Raw genomic sequence first — 27,327 nt, 5'->3', positions numbered from 1 at the left:
CGTCCTGTGATGCTTTCGTGAGGCAAAGGGCCGAGTTGCAAAAGTGCGCTGGGTGCCGCCAAATATTCAAGTCTGGCGTTCCACCAGCCAGACATTGAAGATTCCTTGTCCTTATTTGTGAAGGAATTGAAGTCGTTAGTCCTGAGATTGAAGAGAAAAGGAGATCACTCCCCGGAGCCCACAGTCCTAAGTTCCACACGCTTGCATGTTCTGTGGTGTCTGCTTTCTCATCCTCCCAGCTACTGTGGGATTGCCAGGCCGATGCTGCACGCATGCGCTGTGTGTTTCCGCCTACTTTCCTTTCCTCCCCCAGATCCTGCAAAGTCCCATCTTGTGAAAGAGAGAGGTAAATGGGTACCAATTTTAAAGTCCATCTATAAATATGTCAGAGTGCAGGAAATAAATAGTTTTTTTTTTAATCAAAAGATGGGAATTTTACATATTTTACCTGCTAGGCAAATGACTGTAGATCAGAAAGTTTTAGCTCTTTCAGACCAGGGCAGATTTGAGCATAAAGAAAACTGACTTTATCAAATTTACTGTTTACCGTTTTAAGTGTGTGTCCCACCCCTCTGCACGCATGTGTTTCCACAGAGGCAGAGGGACTCAGTGGGCCTCCTTGGGAGCGATGGGTCCTCTTGGCTGTGCTTGCCGGGCAGCCAACGCGTTAACCTCACAGAGAGTTGCCTTAAATGTGCTCCCGATCGCTGGCTCAAAGGTTGATTCTTTTATTATTAATTTACAGAATTATTCCATTTTAACCATTTTAGTGGTTCTCTACAACATCATGCTAATGAAGTTCACATTACTGGTTGGTCCATAATCAATAACCAAATATATTTTGGTTCCATGTATTTTTGTGTCCTCTATGGGCCTGGTTTAAAGTTCCTTGTGAGCTTCCAGGAGCTATAAAAGCACAGGCTCTGCAGAGACACCAGGGTCTGAATCTTGCCTCTGCTACTCACCGACCCCAACTATGTGGCCTTGGATAAGTTGTTGACAATCTCCAAGGCTTAGTTTCTTTACCTGCGAACTGGGAACTTACTAGTTTCTAAGTCATAAGATTATTTTAGGGATGGGCATGAGAATATGGCGTTTACAAACTCAGGACAGTGAGGGGCGGTTGGCAGATGCTCCACAGGATTGGCTAATAGCAGAGTCTACGTGTGTTGCTGCATTCCTTTTAACAGGCCCCCATGCTAGCAAATCAGCAAAATGTGAAAACTGCTTCCACGTATAATAACCACTTAGTTCATAGCCAGGGAAGGGAGTTCTACAGCCGTCCTTTGGATAAGTTGTTTAGGCCACATGGGTCTGGCTCTGGGCTCCAGCCATGCATGGACCTGTAGGCAGACCACAGTTAAGGCCCTGTGTGTTTACTGTTCTCTCATAAGCCATTTGATAAAATTTTTAAATTCAAGTTTTTTTTCCAAGTTTCTCAAAATAATTACTAATTATTCTTGTACTTTTTTTTATCCAATAGACAATATTTCTGAATTCTAGTCATGTCTCTGTCTAGTCTAGTCTGTGAACTTTACCAAAGCTCTTTAAGTATATTTAGAGGTATTTTGGGAACATATCGACACACAGACAAAAGTGTGAAAATGTAGGTTATTGTAGTGGCTTTTAAAAATTACGGTGTTTATTTGAAATGATTCCCCTTTACCCAGTTGTGACATAATATTCAAATATTTTAGGAGTATATATAAATTCTATTAATTCCATCGAGAATGTAGCAGAGCTAATTTTCCTACTATCTTCTGTTGTACGTGTATTTTATAAACTCAGTAAGCGTGTGCTATGTTTCTAATACATGCCAAACTACCAAAAGAGTTTGGTTTCAAAATTGTTAGAAGAATTTCTCTAATTCTATTTTCAGAACGCACAGTTCTTTTGTTCCTCTATCTTTCCCTCTTTTCCAGTTAGCCTCTCCTTTTTTGACTCTGTGAAGTCACCACACACAGAGAAAAACTGTGAGATGGAATAGAGTCTGGTGTAGATTGTTATAAAGAATAACTGAGAAGCCATCTTTCTCAATTTCATCTCTCTCTTTTCATCTCTCTCTCTCTCTCTCCGGCTCTTTTTTCTTCTACCTACTCCAATCTCTGAATTTGTGGGTGTGGATCAATCTAAATGTCACAGATTCCACCCAACTACTGGATTCAGGTTTCAATTTTAAAGAAGTTAGGTTCACAATTAAGAAGAAAATCTCAATTTAAAAATATACTCTGTCAGATATCACAGCGAAATAAATTTGCATATCTTTATTTAACATCTTTGAACTGTTTTACTCTTCCTTTAATATTACCGAGACCATGACAAAGGAGAACTGGAATAAACTCTTAGGGGCCATTGTCTACTCTCTGCTTGCCCATGAAGAAATTAGTTAGGGTCTCACCACAGCCCTGCTGTGTGTTAGATTAGTATTAAATATACTAACTCTCAGAGGAGAAAACAAATCAGGAAACCCGTGTGTTATTCTAAAGGGGCACAGGACTTATCTAAAATCTTCACGTGGAAAAGTAGCATATGTTGATATAAAAATCCTGATGGGTTTTGCACTAGAAAGACAATTTGTGCATCCTTATCGCTCAGGTGGGGCAGGAGCTGTTCACGGAGGAGGCCCGAGCGTGGCGGGGCTGAGGTTGGAGTACGTACTCGCAATGACGTTTGTGAGCGGAAAAATGCTGTCACTGTTTTAATGTCATTTATAAATGTTGCTGTGCTGTTGTCATAATATAGTCACATCAAGAAGATGTTATTTCATGCTTGGGGCAAAATCTGTCTAGATTTCTGTTTCCAGTAGTGTATTACACAGACTCTGTAATTATGAAATAACTTTCCCAGAATAACTCAGTGCATTGATAGAAAAAGAGGATCGGTGGAATTAATTCTTGACAAATTTGTCTAGAATACAATTTGGTGAAAACATATTTATTTTTCCAGAGGTACTTTTATTAGAGAGTAGTGTTTAGCAGAGAGTGAAATCCCTTAGGAGGAAATTTTTATTTAGTGCAAACTAAGATATACCATGTCTATTGAGTCCCCATAACCAGATGAAATTCCTCTCAGGATTGCAGGGAAAGTAAACTGTGTAGTAACCGTGATATGAACAATGATGCATTTGAATAAACTGAGAGGTTTTCGGTGATGTCAGCCTCTCAGGAAGGAAAACTGTACATTAAAGCTAAATGCAATGGTTTAATTGCAATATATTTTTTTCAGCACCAAACAGCAAATGTGATTTTAGAAAATTTCTCTTCCATCCCCTCCTCCCCCTTCCCATCTACTCCACTTAGGAAAGAGACCTGAGGGAGCATAGCCGGGGTGGATTATGATATAGACTTAATTTTGTGGGACAGCACAGTTAATCTTATTTAAAAAAAAAAAAACTAATTGCCTTGACCAACATTTAAAATTTTTAAATGCATTTATTCTCTGTTCCTGACCGTGAAAAATCTGGCAGTCGCCTGCGGTTCCACATCTCGGGGGGACAGCAGTCCATGAGGGCTGAATCTGGGGGTGCCATCTCACCTACACCTCCTCAATTTCATTACCTGCCAGGTGACCACTGGTTGGGGTCATGTGAGCCATGGCCAGAAATGCAGATGACGCCCTCATTCCATAGAACTTAACTGAAGGAGAAAGGTGTTCGTTCTCACTAAGTCAGTGAGATCACGGGGATATTTCAAGAAATATTCAAGGAGCACTTCCATGCAACACACATTCCAGGGCCTCTGTGTCTGTCTGTGAGCCACAGTGAGCATATCTGTGCTCTCCTTGAGCTTCTATTCCTTTGGAATTTTGGGGTCCAGCTCTTGGGGTGCCCGGCACGAAGGGCAGGTCTCTGTGTACTCGCTCTTTTCTTCCATTTAGCCTCCAAACGTGCACTTTCTCTGTCTCCTCCACGATGTGTACCAAGTCTGCCGTGATGCAGTGCGGCCTGTGCTCTTGCAACTTTCTGGTCTGACTTGGATTCTACAAACTGTATAAGCTGATCTATTTTTCCCAATGGCTGGGAGGAAGTGGTAGAGGGCCAAGCTTAGCCACTGTTTACAAAACATTTTGATGTGAAGAAAGGTGTTTTTTCTTCATCCAACAGAGATATATTTCGTATATGTACATATGTGTCTATATAAAAAGGTGTGCATCTGTATGGATACACACGCAGATAGACACACACAGGACTTTCGAAGAACAATGAAACCAAAATTATGAGGAGAAATTAGAGAATTCTCGTTATCCAGAAATGAGAGAACTACTTGAAATCTCATGGTGTTTTCAAAATATAATCAAACATATTCACGTACCACAGCCATAATCCTTTTAGAGGGCAAATATCTCTCTCTCTGAAGAAGATCTGATGACAAAGTTAACTATGCATTATATTGTTCCACTGTATTTTTCAAATCAAGATTTTTAATTTCTTATTTTTAAGAGCTCTCTTCAATTATACATATTTTTCATAGACATGTAAAAAGCTTGACAATAGTCATGTCACTAGGTATATGTGCATCAAAATATGTCATATACTCTAAATATAATCATTAAAATAAACAACAAAAATAATCAAATTTCAAAGTAATCCAGGATTATTAATAAAAATCAATTTAAAAAGCTCTGAAATTTCTGTAGTAGGTGTATTTTTACATTGAACACATGCACATTATTATTAAAAATGTCATAAGGAAATTTTCTGGTTTATTATAGGAAATACCTAATTACATATGTCTATGTCTACACATAGGCAGATACATCTGCTGGGCATATGGACTTTTTATTTTAGAAATTAGTATGAAAACCCATTTTAAAATGGCACCAGAATATCATTTAGGTACTCCTTCGGAAATACTGACTACTGACAAGGCCGGTAGAAAGTTACTAGAAGTACCTGGAATTTCTAGTAAGTAGTAGGCAATAAAAAAACATGCTCTCACACCTCAGATGCAAGGCGGCTGTCTCGCCACAATATGCCCTGATTTTTCTTTGTGTAAAGTTGATTCTCTCCTAGTCGTGTTTATAGTCGTTGGTTAAGTAAATGCGGTGGAAATGAACATGGAACCTTTTCTTAGGCATTTGTCAATGTGTAACTTTACAAAATGTTTTGCCTTTAGACTTTTCTTTGGACTGCGAATAATTACAGCTTGAAGTTGTAGGAACTCTATGTTGGCTATGATAAAGGAATAAAACCAGATGAAGAAATTGCTTTTTCTTTTGGGTCAAGCCAGACTCAAGTAGGTTTGGGGGGCGCTTTCAAGAGAAGGAAAACAGACATCGTAGACACATCACATTCATGCTTAAAATTGCCTGACTTGAAGCAAGACATTTAAACTTTAATTTCTTAACAACAGTAGCAATGAAAAACTTCAAGTGCAGTGGCTACTTGAAATATCTCTGCTACTGGGCTAATCAAATGGCATATTAAGGAGGCAGAAAAAAATTCAAAAACTAAGTCGACAGAAAATAGAAGGTATTTAACTCAATCTGTGCCCAAGAGACGTTACATTAAGTGATGCTCCTTGAGTTTAAAATTCAACACATTTAAAAAAAAACTAAAGTATACACTAGCTTACACCTATATATGTGGTTTATATATTACAATAAAAATCTGTCATTAAAGTTGATATTGAGAGTAGATTTATATATTTTGTATTATTGTTTCAAATTAGTGGTATGTTGAATAGAACAGAAAAATAAATAAATTTAGTAGGTAATATTTTCAAAGGCTAAAAGTTAAGATGTAAAAAAAAATATGTAACTTTTTAAATGGAATTTAGAGTAATCTTTACATTGAGTCTCTTTCCAAATTATGGCAGAAATTTTTATCTGGTAAAGTCCAGGTGTGCTGAGCCACTTCACTGTGCGTGTTTGTGCGTGTGTGTGTGTGTTCAGTTTGGTCTTTTCCAATTTTACCGGGTAGTGTTCATCTTCCCTGGATGGTATCTTTGTCTGGGAGTGTTGTGTGACCCCAAAACACTAGGGGTTGAAGAGACATCTGGCATCAGGTCACCCTCTGCCTTCTCCTGACACCATCTGAGATGTAACTCATTGCACCTGTGCGTCCAGTCTTTTATCACCAACATCTGGACCTGCTCAGAAAGGTCCTGATCTCGTGATTTCAGGACCAGACAGGCACCCCTTTTCCCCCTTGGGGTCCCTGCACACTGATCTGGAATCACAGACATGTTTGAACTTAGACATGCCTGTTGTGTAGATTCCATTGTTACTACCCTGTACTGTCTCTGAGGACTTTCCATAAGGATGGTGACCTTCTAGGACTTTTCCTGCAACAGAAGTCATGGCCACCTCCGCTCTCAGATCCCCCAATCTCTCTGGGGATCTTCTGTCTACATCAGTTCTCCCAGGGACATGATCACGTATTGCTATCCAAATTGTCCCTATCCCCAGAGCAGGTAAGCCTTATTAAGTCACTGAATATCTCGAATAATGATTTCTTTCTTCCATAAAATAAATAGCAGAAACATCTGATATCTAATAGCGTCTAATGCCCTTGCCTACTTTAAAATTCTACTCTAATAAAACCTTCCTATACCTACAAACAATCATGGATGAATTCCAAAACACAGCATTGAATAACTTTTAGAAAATAATGACATAGTTACTGTTTGGAGAAAACACTAGCCCAATAACTGCAGACTTACAACTTCTGAAATTACAGAATACATTCTGCGTTTTGAATATCCAGGCTATGGATATACCAGCCGGAATTTAATCTCAGTCTTCCTCAGTCACGAGGTGGTTGTTTCCATTACAAAAATAGTTCCTTTCATTTACAGTCAGTTTTCATTTATTTTAATCTAATTACACAATCTTTTGGTGATTTGGAAAACACATTTTGAAAAAATTTTAATATATACCTTTTAAATGTTTGAGCTATACCTACATCTCTAAGTTGATGATGCTTTATCCTCAGATAGTACCCTCTATTTTTTTTTTTTCTAAAACACTAAAATGGAAGTTAGGATATGTTGGGAGTATAACAAATTTCATATTTTGTTGAAATACTCAAATGTTATCAATAACTTATACACACCACTATATCCCCATGCTGCCCCAAGCAATCAAATCTGGACGACGTTAGAAGGTAGAATAGCGGCTATAAAACATCCATGTGGATTATCCTGATTTATTTACTACAAGAATATTCCTATTTATTTTCCTATCTTCACTTTAGACTCCAAGGGTTTTTGGAAGCAGGAAATGTGTTATCTGTAAATATACACTTTAGGAAATGTCCGGTGAATACTTTGAATGAATGAAACATCGCTTCTGATTACCCAATATTGTTTTTCAAACTAAACACATGGTACGATTCAGGTTCCAATAAAGCAACTGTAGAGATAATACACCTCAAAATAATGATATTTGCACAAAATGAATAGTTTTGAAAACAGTAAGCCTCATATTTTATTCCATGGTATGGAAACTATTCCAAATAATATATAATGGGACCAATGGTTGGACGTTAACAGAGATGGATTTATAAAAACCTTAAGCAGGTTATTAGTTAATAGAGGAATTAGGTGCCTTGTGGGATCTTCATTTCTCAGCTTTGGAGGCATTTAGACAAGCCCTGGATAGTATCTTGCTGAAAACACACTTTTTGAGGAAATTAATTTCAGTGGTAAAACGTTGAATAAATTACTCTCTAAGATCATTTCTAACTCCTATGTTATTAATATTATTCTAATCTCACTCCTTATGGTAGGCCATGCCTTTTAGAAGTTATATTATGAGGATACTCATATTGCAAATGTAAGAAATGTGCTGTTATCAAATATTGACTATTCATACGAATTTAGCAACATTTGGCTTTACAGAAATTTTCTTTAAAGCAATCGCATTTTGTGGGAAGAGATTTAACTTAGTAATTTTTTCCTAATTTACTTAAAATATGCACTTGACATTTTAACTAAACTGAAGTTTTAAAGAAATGTGATATTTTCAAACAACAAACACTACAGATTGTGTAGCACGTACAATGTGTAATTTTAAAGTGCACTGTGTTTACTGGGGAAATGACTCCCTTATTAACGTATGTGAAATAAACTCCGTCCATACTGGCCTTCTGTTATGACTTAGCTTTTCACTGAATTTGCCTGTTTTTTTTTCCGCTGTAGCAATTACCACCTCTGACCTTGAAGATGATTACAGTGATATTGGTGATTTTAATATCTTGAATTATAGCATAGTACAAAACATTTTGGATCTATTTCTGGGTTCAACTCATCCTGGTCACTTCTTGAAAGATGGAAAAAGAATAAGCTTGTTCAATTCTGAAGCTCGTGTTTCTGCAGAATGAACGTGTACCTAAATCATAGAAGTGCTGCCGCGGATTGTCCCTACTTTACCTAACAATCACTGGTGTTTGACAGGTGTGCTCTCCGATTTACCCGGGTTGCTAGATGTGAGAGGGAAATTGCTTTCTCCCAGTAGAAAAATATGGTAAATGGGATTCTATAGGACAACGGGGATGCAACTCAAAAAAAAAAAAAAAAAGAGAGACATGTTTCGACTGACATTATACTTTTTTTTAACTAAAAATGAAATTGATTTCATGTCACTGTTCTCACACCAAATTCCCTTTCCTAACAATTCTCTCTTCCGCCTCAAAATGATTCAACGGGGGCTTTGGATGAAAACCTGAGGTTTCGAATAAGGGCAATCCGGTGGCTTTGCACAGTGAGCTGTCATGGAGGTGAGGGCAGACTTCTCCTCCGGGCGAAAGGGACCCTCTTACACCTCGCCTTTAGGGCCACCTGCTGCCCGTGTTGGCCAGACCCGCTTGATCTACTTAGGCAAAATTATGGCAGGAAATAAAACCATGGACAGAAAGACATGTATTTGTGGCTAGATTTGCAATTCAGTCATCTCAACGTGGTTTAAACATGCCATCACTTTAATATTCTGAAATACTAATTTTCTGAGTCATGAGAAATAGGTCAGATGTTCCTATGTTGTAGGTGATTTGCAGGTTTGATAGAGAAAAGTGGATCTTTCTTTCCTACTTTCCTTGACTTAGTACTTTATTAGTACCTGGATTTGTTGTAATGAGAAACAAGGTGGCTTGCAAAGATACAAGGAAACATGGATGGCAGCAAGAAAAGAAGTAGAAGAAATACAAATGAATGGAATCTGGAATGGGGCCATTATGAAAGTGTATTCATTGTTTAGGAAAGGCCAAAAATTTGGCTCCAGGTATTCTGTTAGTCAATACTAAGAGGAAAACATGATTGGATGCTATGATTTACTGGATTCTAAAAATAAACTAGTTGCTCATTAGAAACAAGGATTCCTCAAACAGAATTAGGCAGTTGAACAGCAATGAAATTTATCCCAAGGGTGCTTATGCAAAGGATGCTACTCAGGAATGTACTACAGAGCGTCCTCAACAGCATATTTGCAGAGCGACCAAAGAGCGAGTTTCACCATCTGTTCTTATAAAACTCCTTACACTGAGCTAGTGTGATGGAGCGATGGCTGTAAACATTTTAATCACAAATTTAGCTTTGAAAGTTCTTTATGATCAATCATATAAACTCATCCTTCTCCATCCAGCCAGTGTTGGAGTCATCCTTTTGCGCTCCAACATGAATGGGTCCATTCCATCCCAGCTATTTGAACACATATCACATGTATATATTTCGCCTAAACTTACGGATGCTAACCAGCCCCCCAAACCTCCCAACAGCAGTCATACGACATTGTTTTTAAGAACCGTTAACATCTCGCTATTTTTTCCTGAACCAATAGAGTTTCACCCTGTCCCTTCGAATCACAATTCTTTATAAAACTCATTAATTAAAAAAGATATGAAATTGTATTTATTTAAAAGTGCTATCACATTATCTGATACCTAAACTTATATGAATTGGTATTTAAAACTTCAAAATGATTACTAAACGAAGCAATCCTCAACAGTTTTTGTTCAATTTATTTTTGGAACTTAATGAGAGAATGTTTTGTTATTAAAAAAATACTTTTTTTTTGTTTTTTTTACTAAATTGATTATTTTAATAATTGTTAATATTTTCTTGAGTATCTCTTTCTCTCAACCTTTTCAATACAATTATTAAACTATTTAATTTGAGATATTTATATAGTCATATGTAGTTATAAAAAAATTATACAGAGAGATCCTATGTACCATTTATAAGTTTCTCCAGTGATAGCATTTTTCAAAACTATTGTACAATAAAAGTACTAGGATATTGATATGATGTAGTGAAGATATAAAATACTTTCAATCACCATAAGAATTTCTGGAGTAAATGCCAAGAACAATTGCTGAATCACATGGTAGTATCATGTTTAGTTTTTAAAGAAAGTGTCAGACTTTTCTAGAGTGACTGTTACAATTTTACATTTCCACTAGCAATGTATGAGCAATCAATTTTGTCTATATTCTAGCCAGCATTTTGTGTTGTTGCTATTTTTATGTTAGCCATTCTGATAGGTGTGTAGTGATACTTCTCTGTGGTTTCAATTTGCATTTCAGTAATATCTAGTCATGTTGAACATCTTTTCATTACTTATTTGCCGTCTATATATACATCCTTTAGGTGATAGGACTCGATGCTTTTTGGCTATTTTCTAACTGAATTTTTTATTCTTTTACTGTTGAATCTTGACAGATCATTGTGCATTCCAGATTCTTGATTTTTGTCAGATGTGTGGTTTGCTCGTATGTTCTCCCAGTATGTAGCATGTCTTTTCATCCTCTTATTAGAGTCCTTCACAGAGCAAAAGTTTTTAATTTTCATGAAGTCCAGTTTATTAATTTTTATTTTTCTGGATGGTAATTTTGTGTCAACTCTAAAAACTCTTTGTCTAGCCAAAGATGCCGGAGATTTTCCCCTATGATTTTTCTAAAAGTCTTACAGTTTTACATTACATATTTACATTTGTGATCCCTATTGAGGTAAATTTTATATAAGTTGTTAAACTTAAGTCAAGGCTTTTTTTACCCCCTGTGGACATACAAATGTTCCATCAGAACTTTTTAAATTTTTCCCACTAAATTGCTTTTGGAATTCTGTCAAAAATAAGTTGAGCATATTTGTGTAGGTCTATTTCCTGGTGCTCTGTTCTGATTCATTGATTTATGAGTTTATCCCTTTGCCAACCTGTCAATAGCAGATGGTCTTAACCACTGTAGCTATAAAATAAGTCTTGATATCAGGTAAACTGCTTCTTCCTATTTTATTCTTCTGTTTCAAAATTGTTTGGGCTATTCTATTGTTTTTGCTTTTTTTTTTTTTGTATTTCCTTATAGATGTTAAAATAATCTTGTCTATATCTACAAAAAAATCTTGCTGGGATTTTGATAGAAATTGTGTTCAAACCTATATATATGAATTTTGGGAAGAATTGACATCTTTACAATATTGAGTCTTCCAATCCATTAACATGGCATATCTCTCCATTTATTTAGTTTTCCTTTGATTTATTTCTTTAGTATCGTGTGGTTTCCTGTGTATATTTTTGTATAAGCTTTGTTAGGTTTATACCTGAGCTTTTAATTTTTTGAGTTATTGTAAATTATGTTGTAATTTTGACTTTGGCATTCATGTGTGCATTGCTTGTATGCAGGAATTCAACTGATTTTTTTTATATGTTCTTTTTGTATCCTGTGTACCTGACATCATGTATTAGCTATATGAGTTTTCTTGTAGATTCCTTGGCATTTTTTTTTTATTATTTCAAAATATTAAGGGCAAACAGATATTCTTTATACATGGCTTTAGTCAGGGCTGTAAATGTACCCATCACCCAACGGTGCTCATTATACCTGTTAGGTGGGAATTTGACCTTCCCCTCCTCCCTTCTTCTCCCTGCTTGGTTTTCAGAGATGCCAGAATGGTCACTTGCTGGTGAGTCCCTTCCTGACTTGTGTTTACATGGACTTTTCTTAGTGTTTGCCTGTGAAGAGATGTTTCTTTCTTCCTTTTCCCATGAGGACATGAATCGTATTGGATCAGAGTCCCATACTTTTGACATTATTTAACCTTAAAAGCCCCATTTAAAATGCAGTCATATTGGGGGTTAGAGCTTCAATATATGAATTGTTGGGAGAAGCACAATTCAGTCCAGAGGAAAAGGTACTATCGTGATAGAAAAATGAGTAGAAAAGTGTTCCATCCACTTCTATTTTCTGGAAAAGACTGTGCAGAATTGGTGTTAGTTCTTTAAAATATTTGGTAGAATTCTCCAGTAAAACCATGTGGGCTTGGTGATTTATTTTTGGGAAGTTTTAATAAGTTTATTCACATCATCTGCTTTTTTTTTTTTTTTTTTTTTTAGTAAGTTGTTGTAGTTTGTATTTTTTGAGGAAGAGGCCCATACTATTATCTTAGTTGCCAAATTTATGTATGTATAGTTTTTGTAGTAACCTCTTATTATCTTATTATCTTTTTGAGGTTTCATTCCTCATAGTGAGTATTTGTACCTTCTGAAACCCCCACTTTTTTCTATCAGTCTTGTTTGATGTTTGCCAATTAATTTTTTCAAAGAATCATCTCTTGTTTCATTATCTTTCTCTATTGTTTTCTGTTTCAATTTCTTTGATTTCTGTGCTGATCTTTTCTTATTTTTTGCCTTCTGTTTGCTTTAGGTTTATTTTGCTCTAGGTTCTTGTTTTGGAAGCCTGGATTATGGAGTTGAGAGTTTTCCTCTTTTTAAATGTATGTTTTTAGTGTAACTAATTACCCTCTCAGCACTTCTTAGCTGAATCTTAAAATTTTTAATATGTTGTATTTTCATTTTCATTCAGTTTATGTATATTTTTATTTCCCTCGAGAATTCTTTTTTGATCCATGGATTATTTAGAGACAGGTTGTTTTTGTTTCCAAGTAGTTGGATATTTTTATATCAGTTTTCTCTTATTGATTTCTAGTTTGATTCCAGTGTGCTCAGAGAATATACTCTGCGTGATTTCAATTCTTTTAAATGTGGTAAGGTTTGTTTTGGGCCTAGGATATGGTAGATCTTGGTATGTGTTCTGTGGGCACTTGAAAGGAATGTGTATTCAGCTGCTATTGAGTAGAGTGTCCTAAAGATATTGATAAATCCTATCGTCCGATGGTGTCGGTGATTTCTGTATTGTTGCTAGTTTTCAGACTCTAAATTCAGTGTTGTTGATTTTCCTCTGTGGAAGCAAGGTCTGCTTCGTGGAGTTGTTTCCTGTGTTGTGTTAGACAACATTGAAACCACATAGCAAAGTCTCTGCTAGTTTGATGGATGATAAACAGTGGTTTCTTTTCCAACTTTTCAGTCATTTAGTTCTTCATGTGACTTGACTCTGTGGGTGTGGGATTGGCATCCAATGGCAGAAAAGTAAAAGGAACAAATGCTGCTTTTTAGGGAATAAAACAAAATAAAAGAGCAGAGAGCAGACATAGTAGTTCACGAATAAGAATACAATTTTGGAGCAGGTGAGGATCCTCATGGAGCTACGAATTGCACCAGAGAGAAAAGGTGATGAACCAAAAGACAGGGAAGAAAGAAGGGAGGACACAGGGGAGTGAGAAAGGACAAGCCAGCATGGGGGTTTTGTGACATGAAAATATAAGCCCTTTAACAGAATCTGGGTCTTCTTGGGACTCTTGTTTTGGTTGACCTGTCGTAGACCTAGAGCAGTCTCAGGGTGAATCTGCCCTGTAGACCACTCACGGCCTGTTTCCCTGGGCCTTTGTCATGCTGGCCTTACTTTCCCCACGAGTGCTGCTCTGAATCCAGCTGAAAAACACTGCTTCACGAATAAAATAGGATTAACCAGCTAGATGGATTTGTACCATGTTCTTGTTTGAGCTCACAGATGTTTATACACACACACACACACACACACACACACAATTCGTTATATATATTTTGATTAGGGAAATGAGTTTAAAATTGATTTGTAAGAAATTACAGTTTGGCAATAGACTATGGCCATCTAAAACCAGGAATTAGTAAGAATTTTTTTATTTTTTAATAAAAGTAAAGTAGAAAAAAGTGAAACTATTTGATACACAATGACTATTTATATTGAAAAACAAAATAGCATGTCATGTTAGCATTTATAGAATTATTCTATATTTTAAGATTCAGCACATCAAATATGAGGTTTGATAACCCATTACCTAATAGTTTAGAAGGAAAAGAAGAGACTCAGAAACACATGGAAACTCATACTGTTGTGTGTAGCGTGTATAAGGATGACTTTGCATTGCTGTGTCATCTTCCGTATGCTTCGTTCAGGACAGTGATGTGTTGCATAATTCCTTCAGGAAGGAATTTTCTCAAATGCTATTTAAATAAACAAACTCTGAACCTTCAAATTGTTTAATTTCACCTACATAACAAAGCCCTGTGTATGATTATATAATTGTTTAATGGCATACTTGAAATTAATATAACACAGTTGAAAGAGTTATTAAATGACTTTATCAAATAAGCTTCCTTACCAAATCATGCTTTTTTAACTATATTCATATCCTTTTTGAATTTAGATTATCGGGATTTCAACTACCTTCCTCTATAGTGAGCACGGGATCTATCCTCACGCTGTGGTTCACGACAGACTTTGCTGTGAGCGCCCAAGGCTTTAAAGCCCTGTATGAAGGTAGGAGATTTCCTGCATTTTGCACATATTCACTGTCCACATGATCTAACCTGCACTAATCTGGATTAAATATTTCAATGAAAAACAAGGCTGCTATGTCAGAGGTAGGTTTCTTAGCTTTTGACTTTTGTGTGCTATATTGAAAATTGGATAACACTGTTTGCTAAAATCATGAAAATTTCCGGTACAAAACGTATTCATCATTTTCTTTTATTGGCAAAACTTTTCTTGATTGGATTTTCTTTGTGTTGACTTGCAGTGGATACGTTTTAAAGACTTTGAATGCAAATTAGTGGCCCTCTTTGGTGGTAAAGAGTTCATTTAGAATGCAGAAGAGTTTTATTAAAAATTTTGTTGGACAATAATACTGCTAGTGTTTAAAGAAAATTTCATTACTTGAGGTTTTGTTGTCAAAGTTGAAAATTTTAATTAATTGAGAAAATTAATTTGTTTTTACTGTTGTTTGATCATACAAGGCATAGGGATTTTCTTTTATTTGTTTTCATGACTTCAGATTCTGTGCATAGATACCTTTGGGGTATTGCTATCATTAAGCTGCTTTTTGGCAGAAAAGTAAAAAATAAAACAGAGATTATGCTTTGATAGAGGAAATGATCGTTTCAAGCATCAGATGTTAAGAAATGGAATATTAATACCTTAAAGGCTTTGGTGTGTCTAATTTAGTCTTGATTTGCATAGAGATCTTAAATTTTCCTTCACATATAATACAAGAGCTATCATTTTTAACACAAATAAACTCTGGCGCCTGTAGATTAAAATAAAGTAAAATAAAAACTATGGATAGAGATACAGACCCAGCCCCTATTTATAACCCGCACAGTTTACTCTGGACCTTATTCTCTGTAAGTCACATCTACATATTCTTATTTGAATACTCAGTGCACTTGGGCAAAATTCACTCTTCGTAAAAGCTTAAAATGTATGTGTGGTCCGTGCAGCTGAGCTTAGCTGTAGTGTAATAATCAGAAAAGAGGAGAATAAACTGACCTCTTTGCACAGATGTATAAACAGACCAATTTGTCCTTTCATTTAAAGTTACGTGTGGAATGATGCAAGGATTGCAAACTCCTCTGACCCTAATGCCTTTCAAGACACTGCATTTGTCGATAGTCCAGCAGCGGTGGCTGAACATGGTTAAAGTGTGTTACTAACTATCAAGGAATATTTTAATCTTTGGAAAACGACAGGTTAATTTAAGATCAATAGGTGCTATGAGCTTTCAAATTTTATCGTACTTATGTATCACTTCCTATAAACTTTAAATTCACATAGTTTCTTTCTGCATAACATTACCAAAGTATCTCAAAAGCAATCGATACTAGCTACCTGTGAAGCATACTTTGTCCAAGCAACATATATAATTTCTCAGAAGATAGAGGATGCTTTCACATTTTGGAAAATTTGGCAATTTTCCTCTCCTTCCTGACAAATTGATAGCTGAGTACCACATTTTGCTGGACTCCCTAAGATTAGTTTTATAGAAACTCTGTTGCCATTGAGTGATTGCCAGATGAATAATCCTATCACATTTTTCTGGGGTATTGTTGGTTTTACTAGTTGTCATGATGGTATAATAAAAACTATGAGTGAGATTGTCCCTGTTGGAAAAATATTTTGATGTTATTCAAGAAGACCAATTGGGAAAGTAACTAGAAAAGTGAATAGGGTCATACGTTCAGTTAAATGTGTTTTTGAAAAAAAATGTAGATATGTGGAAAAGCTTTTTGTGAAATCTAGATGTTAAATAGTAACATTATAATATTGTCTGATATTTATGATTAAATATAAGCCTTTATTTTGAAAGGAAAAAACCCGTTAAAAAGGCGCTTTGTCAAAATTCCATTCAATATTTAATATCTGCATTTTTAAAATATTTCTCAATTAGTTTAAAGGTCTCCTGGGAACATGAATGTCTGTTATTGAGAGAAAAAAAGTTAATTATAGTCTAATTGGAATATAAAGATTAGAGAATTTATCTGGAGGAGAGTAAAGCGTTTATTGCAAACACCAGCTTCTTCATTTCCCAGTTCTCATGGAGAATTTAGTCCCCTGTAACTTAGTATGGCAGCGTCAGGTGGAAAAGTGAGATTTTATTAAGAACAGTGCATAAAATATGCCAATGCAAGCAGAAGCAATGATAATGGTCAGAAAAATATCTAAAATTGTTTTGGAATCAGAACATTCATCTTTTGGCAATTCCGATTTTCTTCTTTCCCATAATTCTTTATTTTGAAGACACTGCCCATCACGTAATTTATGAGCAAAGTAACATAATAAAATTTTGCATTATCCAAGACCTCTAAAGAAAATTGGATTTAGATATAAAATACTAAATCAAGTTTTTAAAAATAATTTCCTGTAGTCCTTAAAGTACTAGTTTTCTTTCAATTAATATTAGGAGTTATTTTAGTACAACCAGATTGTCCTTTAATCTTTTAAATTTAAATTAATTAGCTTGAATTAAGGATGTCTTCCCAACATCCAAGATCTGTCTATAAATGATAGTCCTAGCAACACATATAATCCGGGCACTGAACTCAAGTGTTTTCCGGCAGTACTTTGGGATCGGTATTATTTACATAGATTATTATTCATATACGGAAATATTCAACTTCATAATGAGTATGGAAACAATAAATTAAAATATTCTAATTAGTATGTTCAGTCATTGACTTTAACTCTAGAAATCAAATTGAAGCATTTATAAATTCTACACTGGTATAGATCCTAGACAACAGTTAATTTTCTGAACATGGACCTTAGCAAGTCTTAGCAAGTAATTTTATAGATTCTTGGTGAAATCAACCCATTTTTAACTGGTAAATACAGAATAAAATTGAAGTTACTAATTTACACTTGAGTGCTCTTGTAATATTTTATTTGCTAGTTCCATCCTTGAACGTGATTCTTCATTGTGCTCCAAATAATTTGCATAAGTATCTTTAATACATTTGTAACAGAAAGTATGGGGAGGATATACAATTTACAATGAGATAAATATCCAAATTCCTATTCATGCCCAATTCTGAAGTACTATATACATAAAGTATATTCATTCATGTATTATTATTATTTGTCTATCTTCTTTCATCAAAATCTCAATTATTTAAAAAGAATAGATTTTTTTTTCCATTAACCTTGATGATGTTTTCTGAGAAAAAACATCATCAAGGAGGTCAGAAAATTGTTCTGAGATAAAGGCGTGACGAACACTAGACTTGAGGACCCTTAAGGGGAACATATGGACCTGGTGATAGATGACGCTGTAAAGTTGATGCCCAGAGAACCTCTTACCATGATGTTTTTTCTGTTTATTCAGGGTTGAAAAGGAAATGCTTCATTTTCTAATGCTTTTTCTTATGTGAAAAAGTAAACTAAATGTTAGAAACACTGATGAGTATATTATAAACACTCTTGGAGTCAAAATGTTAGTTATTTTGTTTCTGAAGCCTCCGTATTTATTTTAATGTCATTTCTTCTTAATGCACATCTTTATTTTTTCTGAATATCATTTCAAATATTTCATAAACTATTAAATTTTTCATACATTGATTTTAATAATTTAAATCTTGGTTATATTTTTTAAATTTAGGTTTAGTGAGTTAATATCCCATAATTTAGGTAGATTTTAACGTTTTAAATAAGTGAAATAAGTTTTCTTTGAAATTGATTATGTTTTGTATCATCTGGTATTTTGTCAAAAATAAAATATTTGTATATAATGCAACTTATATTTGGATAGAAATCAGCAACTATGTGAATCAAAATAGAGTCCACTGTTAATTCACTAGAATCAATACTTGCCTTGTATAGATCATTTTTCAATAGTGTATGGCAATTCCATAGATTGTGAACCAATTTACTTTAAACAATTGACAAAGGCTATGCCATTGGGATGGCAGGTCTTGAGAGAAATATTAATGAAAATTATATGCATTTTTGATATAGGTATTTATAGTTATAATAAAATTGGCAAGGAAGAAGAAAGGTTAAATTGTATTCTTGGTTTAAGCACAGCTGATAAGAAATGGTAAGAATCAGTTCTCATTAAGATTCCATTAAATATCATGACTCACAGAGTAGCTGTGAAAGAGAAGACTCTTAAACACAAAAACATCTATCAAGTATGTTAATCATAAAGTACTAATTTTATACATTCAACATTTAACTCAGCTTCCCAAGGTGCTATCTTTACATAGATTGACTTTACATTTTATTCATGAAATCTACAATAATCTGAGAGTATCAAAATGTGTTTTAATGCATAAATAGTGGAGGAATAGTGAGGAGGAATTCAACATCAGTAAATAGCAAGGTTTTGCTTATGGCAGGAAACAGTTTTTCACATAAAATAAATAGCTCATTTGTTGGAATGGGAAAAGCAACTGCCCATGAAGGTGTTATAAGGGACTTTCTTGGATTCTAAAGGAATTCTTCTCTTACTTGTTTGTTTTTGCTTTAAAATCATTAATTCTATCAATCACAGCATTATGTTCTACTAACTAAGGTTTATGTGTCTGGGTGGGTAGATGGATGGATGGATGATGGAAGAAAGGATGGGCAGGGAGATAGATAGATATGCCTGGGACTGTGAAAAGCTCTTACATGCACTCTCTTATTAAATCCTCTCAAGAATTCTATAAGTAAAGCAAAATTATCTATTATTATTAAAGAAAGTGAGGTCGTAAACTACAGTAATTTAGTCTCCCAAGATTCCACAGCTGCTTAGTAGTAAAAGCAAAAATTAAACACAGGTCTCTATATCTTAAGAAGTTATAATTCTAAACCCCTCACTATATATCCTCTCATATATTTATTTGTGTATACACACATATGAAAATACTGAAAAATACATGCATACATACACGTGTTCATACACACTCGGATGCACATATTTATGTATACACACAGTGTGCGTGTGGTTACATAAGTGGACACAGATTTACACATCTATTTATTCTCTTGGTTAGTTACTCAGCAATCTTTGGGCGTCTGCCAGAGACACGATACTGAGTTAAGTGACAGGAATCCAAAGATGCAATGAATGGTGCCTGTTTACAAGGACGGGTGGAGGAGAATGACAAAATCCAGTGGAACATTAGTGTAATTGGAGCTAATAAGTAGTCATGCTGGTTTGACAGGACCGGGAAAAAGAGGCAAAGTGTAGCCCTGTGTGGGTCAGGTAGAGATCGTCACAGAGTGGACGCTTGGGCTGCATCTTGAAGAATGTGCTCGTGAAGGTCGTGTCCTAAATGCCTACTTTGTCTCAGACCCTGAATAGACGTTCTTGAGGAAGACATATAATTAATAGGAGGATCTTTCTGAGTGAGGAAGAAACATGGAAAAGTGTGGAGAAAAGCGGGAGTTATAGGAGGTCTGGTTTGACAGAGAAGGGACTGCCAAGGCAAGATGATGTTGATGGAAGATGAGTTTAGCGGGATCAGAGGGTGATTCACCCGAGCCTTGGTTCTCCTGAGCTCAGAGAGCCTGAGGCCTGGAAAGAGAACGCTTACTCTGTGAGATCCTTAAGTAAAAGACTGAGTTCGTTTCACTGGACCATGAAATGAAGTGTAGCATTGGGTTTGCGTAGGCTTCCATTTTACAATTTTATCACCTTTGAGCTTTTAAATGTTAGCCTTGATGTCCAAAATGCATGCAGAGAGATGAGGAAAAACATAGATTAAATGAATTCTGAATTCCTAATAGCACTTTTTAAAGAAGATTTAAAAAGTTTATTGATCCTACAATATTAAATAATTAGGTAAATGTAATATCCATGTATGAAGCACTTTAGCCATTAGATGGAACTTAATATGCCCTACCTTATGGTCATTTTTCTTTGCACCCTGGAGGGCAATAATGGAATTTAAGAAAAATTTGAATCCTTGACATTTGGCATAGAGTAAATATTCAAAATATTTTTTGATTAAAAAAAATCTATCATACCCCAACTTAACTTCATCCAGTAGTTCATAATCCTTCCTTTTGAAGGAAAGTTCTGACCTAAAAAGAAAAGTGTGAGTCAATAGTACAAATGAAAGATTAGCATTTGCTTTTCTCTCCACTTTAACACACCCATGCACCCACAAGTTTTTTTTTTTTACAAAGAACACTGAAATGGTGTAAAGACAAAGAGATTTTATGAACCACAATATAGATAAGATGCTCTCAAAAACAAAACTGGCTAAATATAAGAAATTCAGTTAAAACCTTACACACTGAAAATGAGTTAATACTCATTTATTTATTTATTGTACATTTATTTTAGAGAAGAAAATGGCCTACATTTTCACATACTCTGTAAATTTTCACCAGAGAAAACTGAATCTTCTACAACAGAGACCTTTTATTCCAGGTTTCACTAAGTAATTAACTCTGGGAATGGGTGGGGCTCCCTGTTGCCAGGGTGTTTCCTTGTTGGCTGAATAGATTTGGCATTTCCCTCTGACACATCCCTCAAGCAGAATTTTCTTTCCTTTAACATGCATGGATCTGGATTTAGAAAGAGCAGCTAGATTATTACCCTTCAAGCTCAAAGCTTTATTTAGAATGTCAGCACTGATTTATTTCTCCCTTGAAGTGATTACCCAAACTCCACCTGAATTAAAGCGTGGAACAGACATGATGCACCTGGCAGGATAGAAACGTTCCTGACTGAAGAAAGAAACAAAGTAACAAAGTAGCAAAGGAAGAGCAGCTACCGTCCATCAGCCAACATGTTGGCATTGTTTGTGATTTATCACAGTTGCAGAGGTTGAAACAAATGTAACACTTCTGGAATTACTTTCCTCCTGACTACTTAGGTAATCTAGGCTGGGAAACCCCTGACTCCCTCAGTGAGGACGTTCTTCGTGGCTGTGAGGCGACCGGGGCTGGCGTTCGTCTCGTTGCCTTCTCTAGCGTAGGGCCCAGAACCTTCTTTGTCCTCCATCTACATAGTTTTTCCACACTAGGTACCTCTGAACCACTAATCAAAGGGTTTAACATGACATTTGAAAATATTTAATATTTATTACATAAATTCTAGAGATCTGCTGTATAACCTTGTACCTACATTCAACAATACCATCTTGTGTAATTAAACATTTGCTATCAGGGTAGATCTCATGGTAAGTGTTACTAATATTATCACAATAAAATAAAATTTTACAAAAAGAAAAGTGTTGCTGTTAGGACATCAGTCGTAACAACTCCTAAAAGCACAGACAGAGGAGAGACATGATTACTTTCCGAAAGTAATCCAGTGAGGGGAAGAAAGGAAAGGTGCAGAACTGCCATAAAGAGACAAAGTTAGCCCATCTAGCAAGGCTTACCTGTCTCCTGTGACTATTGATACAGGTCATGAAAGAATAAAAGGTAGAATTAGTTTGAGCAGCTCCCCGAGCCTAGTGAGGGCATGGTGCCAGAGGCAACAGTGCCCACCTCAGCTCAGCCATGAGGAGAGGAAACCTTCACCAACACACGGTTGTTGCCTGTTGTACAACCCTCTCTGCTATGGGCGTGAATGCAGGTCAATTTTAATTATTCTTGTCTATTATAAAGCTATTCATATTCTATATATCTGACTTTCTTAATTTGGTAGTCATGGAAAATTTCTAAGTTTCCATGAATCTTTGTAATTATATGCACAATTTTGTATATATGTTTGTTCTGGGTAAAATCTTTCATAAACTGCATGTTTCTAAGAGTCTCATAACTAATGAAAAATCAGAATGGCTTCTGTCAATTGATGATTTAAGCTGTGTTGACCTGAAGCATTATACGTTCTTCTATCTGATTGTTGTTGCTTATTTTATATCTTATATTTGTTGTTCTGATTCCTTGTTTCAGAAACCACCTTTCAAGTTATAATTTGGCTTCACAGATTGGCTTAAAGTGATTTAAAAAAACTGTCATATAAGTATCAATCTAAATAGTCTACTTCCTATGAACTATAATTCATTAGTTTGGCATTTTGATTTTACGTTTTGGGTCTGTGAACTTAATTCATGTGCATGTATCCCTGAGAGATGAATCTACTCTCAGTGCTAAACAAATCCATTTTCTGATTCAACTGAAATAGTCCATTGTAAATTCATTAGAAGGAATTCCACTTATGAGGCCTATTGGAGATATTTAGCTGATCTTTTGCCCTGAGAAAACACACACACACACACACATACACACACACACACGCACACACACACATACACACACATACACACACACGCACACACACACACGCACACACACACACATACACACACACACATACACACATACACACACACATACACACACATACACACACACATACACACACACACACACATACACACACACACATACACACATACACACACATACACACACACACATACACACACATACACACACACACACACATACACACACATACACACACACACACACATACACACACACACATACACACATACACACACATACACACACACACATACACACACACACACGCACACACACACACATACACACACATACACACACACACGCACACACACACACGCACACACACACACATACACACACACACATACACACATACACACACACACATACACACACATACACACACACATACACACACACACACATACACACACACATACACACATACACACACATACACACACACACATACACACACATACACACACATACATACACACACACACACAGACATACACACTTTGCTATATTTCTATGTACTGCTTTCTTTCAAGCATCATCATAAGAAAACATTTTCTTTAAAGTTCTAAAATACTGTCAAAAATAATTCCTTTTAGTCCTACATGTATCAACTGGAGGGGATGTCTGTGATATATAAAAGTGGAAAAAAATGCAACATGATCCCATTTTAGCAAAGCTATAAATAAAAGCACTTGCATAGGTATGTGAATGTACACATATGTGTACATGTTTATGTGCCTATGGGTACAAGTTTATATGTAGCATATGCATATACTTGTATGAGTATTCAGAAAAGTATATGAGAATACCTGATTTGTTAAAATAAATTACTTTTGAGAGGAACTGTAATGACCAGAAAGAAGGATTGCTGGATTTTTCTCTGTATAATTGTGTTATTTAGCTTGTTGCAATGAGCATTAAAAAGTTAAATAATGAACATCATAAAGTAAGAAATTTCTGAAGATGATGTGGAAATTAATATTGTTAAGTGGATCTCTGGCTCTTAATTGGAAATTGAATGAAAAGTGGAACCAGGTAATTAAAAGTCCTTTGATATTTTCTTTTTTCAAATGGTTGAGTTAATGAGTTCTAAGACCAATACGGTAGCTGAAGTTTTTTTTTTTTTCATTAAGAGAAAAGAAGGTATACTCCCTAGAAATCTACTCACAGAAATAGTAGCCTGTCTAAAAACATATAGTAAAAGCCAAGTTAATTCCTTAGAAGATCCATCTGCCAAATCATTATACAGGAACAAAAAAAGTATCGGTTAATATTTGTGTTTAGAGGATGTCTTAGTCCATTTAGTGTTGCTATAACAGATTGCTTGAGTTTGGGTAATTTGCATAGGAAAGAGGTTTATTTAGCTCATGGTTCTAGAAATGGGAAGTCCAAGATCAGACAGCCTCATGGTGCCTCTCGACATGGTGGATGGCATCACACGGTAGAGAAGCAGAAGGGGAAGCAGGTGTGCAAAAGAGACAAAACAACCCACTCTCCTGAGAACTAACACAGACCCATGAGAACTAACCCAAAAGAGACAAAACAACCCACTCTCCTGAGAACTAACACAGTCCCATGAGAACTAACCCAAAAGAGACAAAACAAACCACTCTCCTGAGAATTAACACAGTCCCATGAGAACTAACCCAAAAGAGACAAAACAACCCATTCTTCTGAGAACTAAGCCAGTCCCATGAGAACAAACCCAGTATGGAGAGAAAGAAAATATTGTATCTTATCAACCTAATAGATTCTTAAAGACCACATCTTGCAGGGCCATTATATTGTCACTTAAATTTCAACATGAGTTGTGGTGGGGCCACCCCACATCCAAACCGTAGCAGAGAGGGCTCCCAAACCATAAGTAATTCTACTTGGAATTCTTAGGATATTTCATCTTGAACATAATTTAAATGTAATCCTCTGTACTCACTCATCTCCTAGGATTTTTTTCTTAGTTGATGCTTACCAATACTGTCTTGTGTTATAGGCAAATTGCTCTATGTTTGTTTGTGTGTATATATATATATATTTATATATATATATGTATACACACACACACACCCCATTTGATAATTAACTGGTAATGTGTGAAAAAATAAAAGTCATCATGATTTAAAATGAACTTTAACAAGCAAAGACAAGAATGAGTGATTTTTTTAATTATCTCTTTCTCTCTCACCCTTATTTGTAGTCACTAGAAATAAAGTGACTTTATCTCTATTTTAACATCATTGGCGATATATCTGGACAGACAGTAGAAATGAAAAATGTTAAGGTAAATTAATTAAATGTTTATGAGTGGATGACAGCATGGATTTTGAAGTCTGGGTTTAATCCAGTTTCCCAATCACTGTAGAAATATTGATAATATTATGACCATTGTGCAAGTTACTTAAGGATTCATTAACATCAGTTTTCTCACTTGTTAAAAAAGAGTGAATAGTACCTACCTCAGAGAATTGGCATGAGGCTTACAGAAGATTAGTTATTTATACTGTTTGGCTCAGTACCTGTTATATAAAACTTTTAACAACTTCTTCCAGTTCTGCAGGATTGACTTAGAAGATGACCTCAAAAAATGTAGAGTGCAGTTATTTCTTCTAAACCACAAATTGTATAATATTCTTCTTTAATGCTTATGGTACTCTCATTTGGTGCTAATATCTTATTTGCCATCTTATTCTTGGGACACCTGAGTCTATCTCTATTCCAGCTTCTCTGTGCTTTGTCTCTATATCTGTTTAATGTAGTTAAAAAATATGGCCAAACTAGGTGTGATGAATCTGTGCGTGTGTAAGTGAGAGTACAAAGAACACATTAATCCCTGCTAAAGTTCTGAGTGGCACTTTCTGGTTTTATAGTAAGTGGCTGGCACATTGCGTATTCTGATTAGGGTTACATTTGTATTGTGCTCAAATCTCAACTCATATAGATAGGTATTTTTGCTGATGTTCTGTTGTTGATTTCTTCATTTCCTTTTTCTAAAATAACTTCAGCATATAGGATTAAAATTACTGAGGAAAGGGGATGTTATGTTTTAAGTTTGATGCAATACAAGGAGAAGATACAAGAGAATGACACAGATTTGGATTGTGAGAAGGAAAACACAGACATACATTGACTTAAAACAAAAGGAACCAGAAATGCTCAAGATAAGCATTAAATATTTAAATTAGGGGAAATGTGTATTACAATTTCATAGATTAATCAAATTAATTTTTATTTTGGAGATAATTAGAAAAATGTCTCCCTTGTGAAGGTTCTTTTGTGAAAGATATGTATGCTTTATTAAATATAATTAATCTGTAGCTGTATGTAGATGTTAAGCTTAAAAAGTGCTTCACTGTCTAGTATATAGTATATTCAATGTTAAATATGCATCAAAATGACAAAAAGAGATACAAATACTTGTTTTATCTTCAGAGTTCTTACATCAGTCTACAGGGGATTCAGAGTTCATTTCCATTTCTGAATTTGCACTTAACATGTAAATTTATTATCAGTTCTGATAGACTTGCTACCTAAGGTTGATGGGTCACTGAATATTAAACAAGCATCTTTGTTTCTAAATCTAAGCATATTTTTCCAAGGGTATAATAATTTAAAAAGTTTCCAACTTTATTGTGCATTTGTTTTGTTGTTTTCTTTAAATAGAGCCAGAAAATGACCATCTACAACCTCACAATAGGTGTTCTGTTGACCTCTACAGGGTTCCTACTCTAAGAGATGGTCAATTCTGGGTTTATTCTCAGTTTCAACAAAATGAAGTATTGATTTTACTGATCAACTTGAAAAGGTCATACACAGAGTACATTTTCCATAATCAGACATTCCTTTTCTTAATTGCTTATTCTACTTCTCATTCCTTAGTGCTTATAAGCAATATAAGCCTATATAAGAAATATCTTTGATTGTATCCAAGCATTGATCAGAAGAATGAGATATAGAACTAAAATTAAGCTTCCAACTAAAACACTTAATAATGTATGCAATGATTTGTACCCTCCCAAATCTTTTTTTTTTTTAAACAAACAGATCATGGATAATCCTACTTTAATAGGCTAAAATACCTACTTCTTGACAGCAGAGAATGAAATGCCCTTACGAGATAGCTTCCCAGTTTGTTTTAACTAGCTTCCTTGTAGACATTTTAACATTGGTTCTTTCATAATATAACCTTATATTTATTTCCTACCCTAGAGGGAGAGGGAAAAAAACAAACCATGAATGAAAGAGGAGTGGCCCAGGGCCTGTCAACTTGCAACATTAATTTTTACACATCTGATTAAGCTTTGGTAGTCATTTTAATAAAATATATCTTCTCAGTTCAAATTTTGTTTTTCCAATCAGGCATATATTTTTTGTAAAACATGGTTTTAAATATTAGGATAATGGAGTGGAAAGCTACATTTGGGCAGGCGAGAAGGGAGGGTGAGTGGACAGCTGGTGTGTGGGGACGTTTCAGT

At 35.2% G+C, this 27,327-nt stretch overlaps 1 protein-coding gene across 1 annotated transcript in view; it reads left to right on the top strand.

The window, feature by feature from the left end:
- Positions 1–27,327, top strand: part of CSMD1 (CUB and Sushi multiple domains 1) — a 1,254,382-nt gene that overhangs the window by 396,975 nt on the left and 830,080 nt on the right. The window contains exon 3 of the mRNA XM_069485062.1: positions 14,514–14,626. Within this exon, the coding sequence (XP_069341163.1) occupies positions 14,514–14,626 (113 nt within the window). The remainder of the gene's footprint in view (positions 1–14,513; positions 14,627–27,327) is intronic.

The sequence above is a fragment of the Eulemur rufifrons genome, chromosome 12, assembly GCF_041146395.1.
Source record: "Eulemur rufifrons isolate Redbay chromosome 12, OSU_ERuf_1, whole genome shotgun sequence".
Classification (NCBI taxonomy): Eukaryota; Metazoa; Chordata; class Mammalia; order Primates; family Lemuridae; genus Eulemur; species Eulemur rufifrons.
This window is presented reverse-complemented; position numbering and strand designations above follow the sequence as displayed.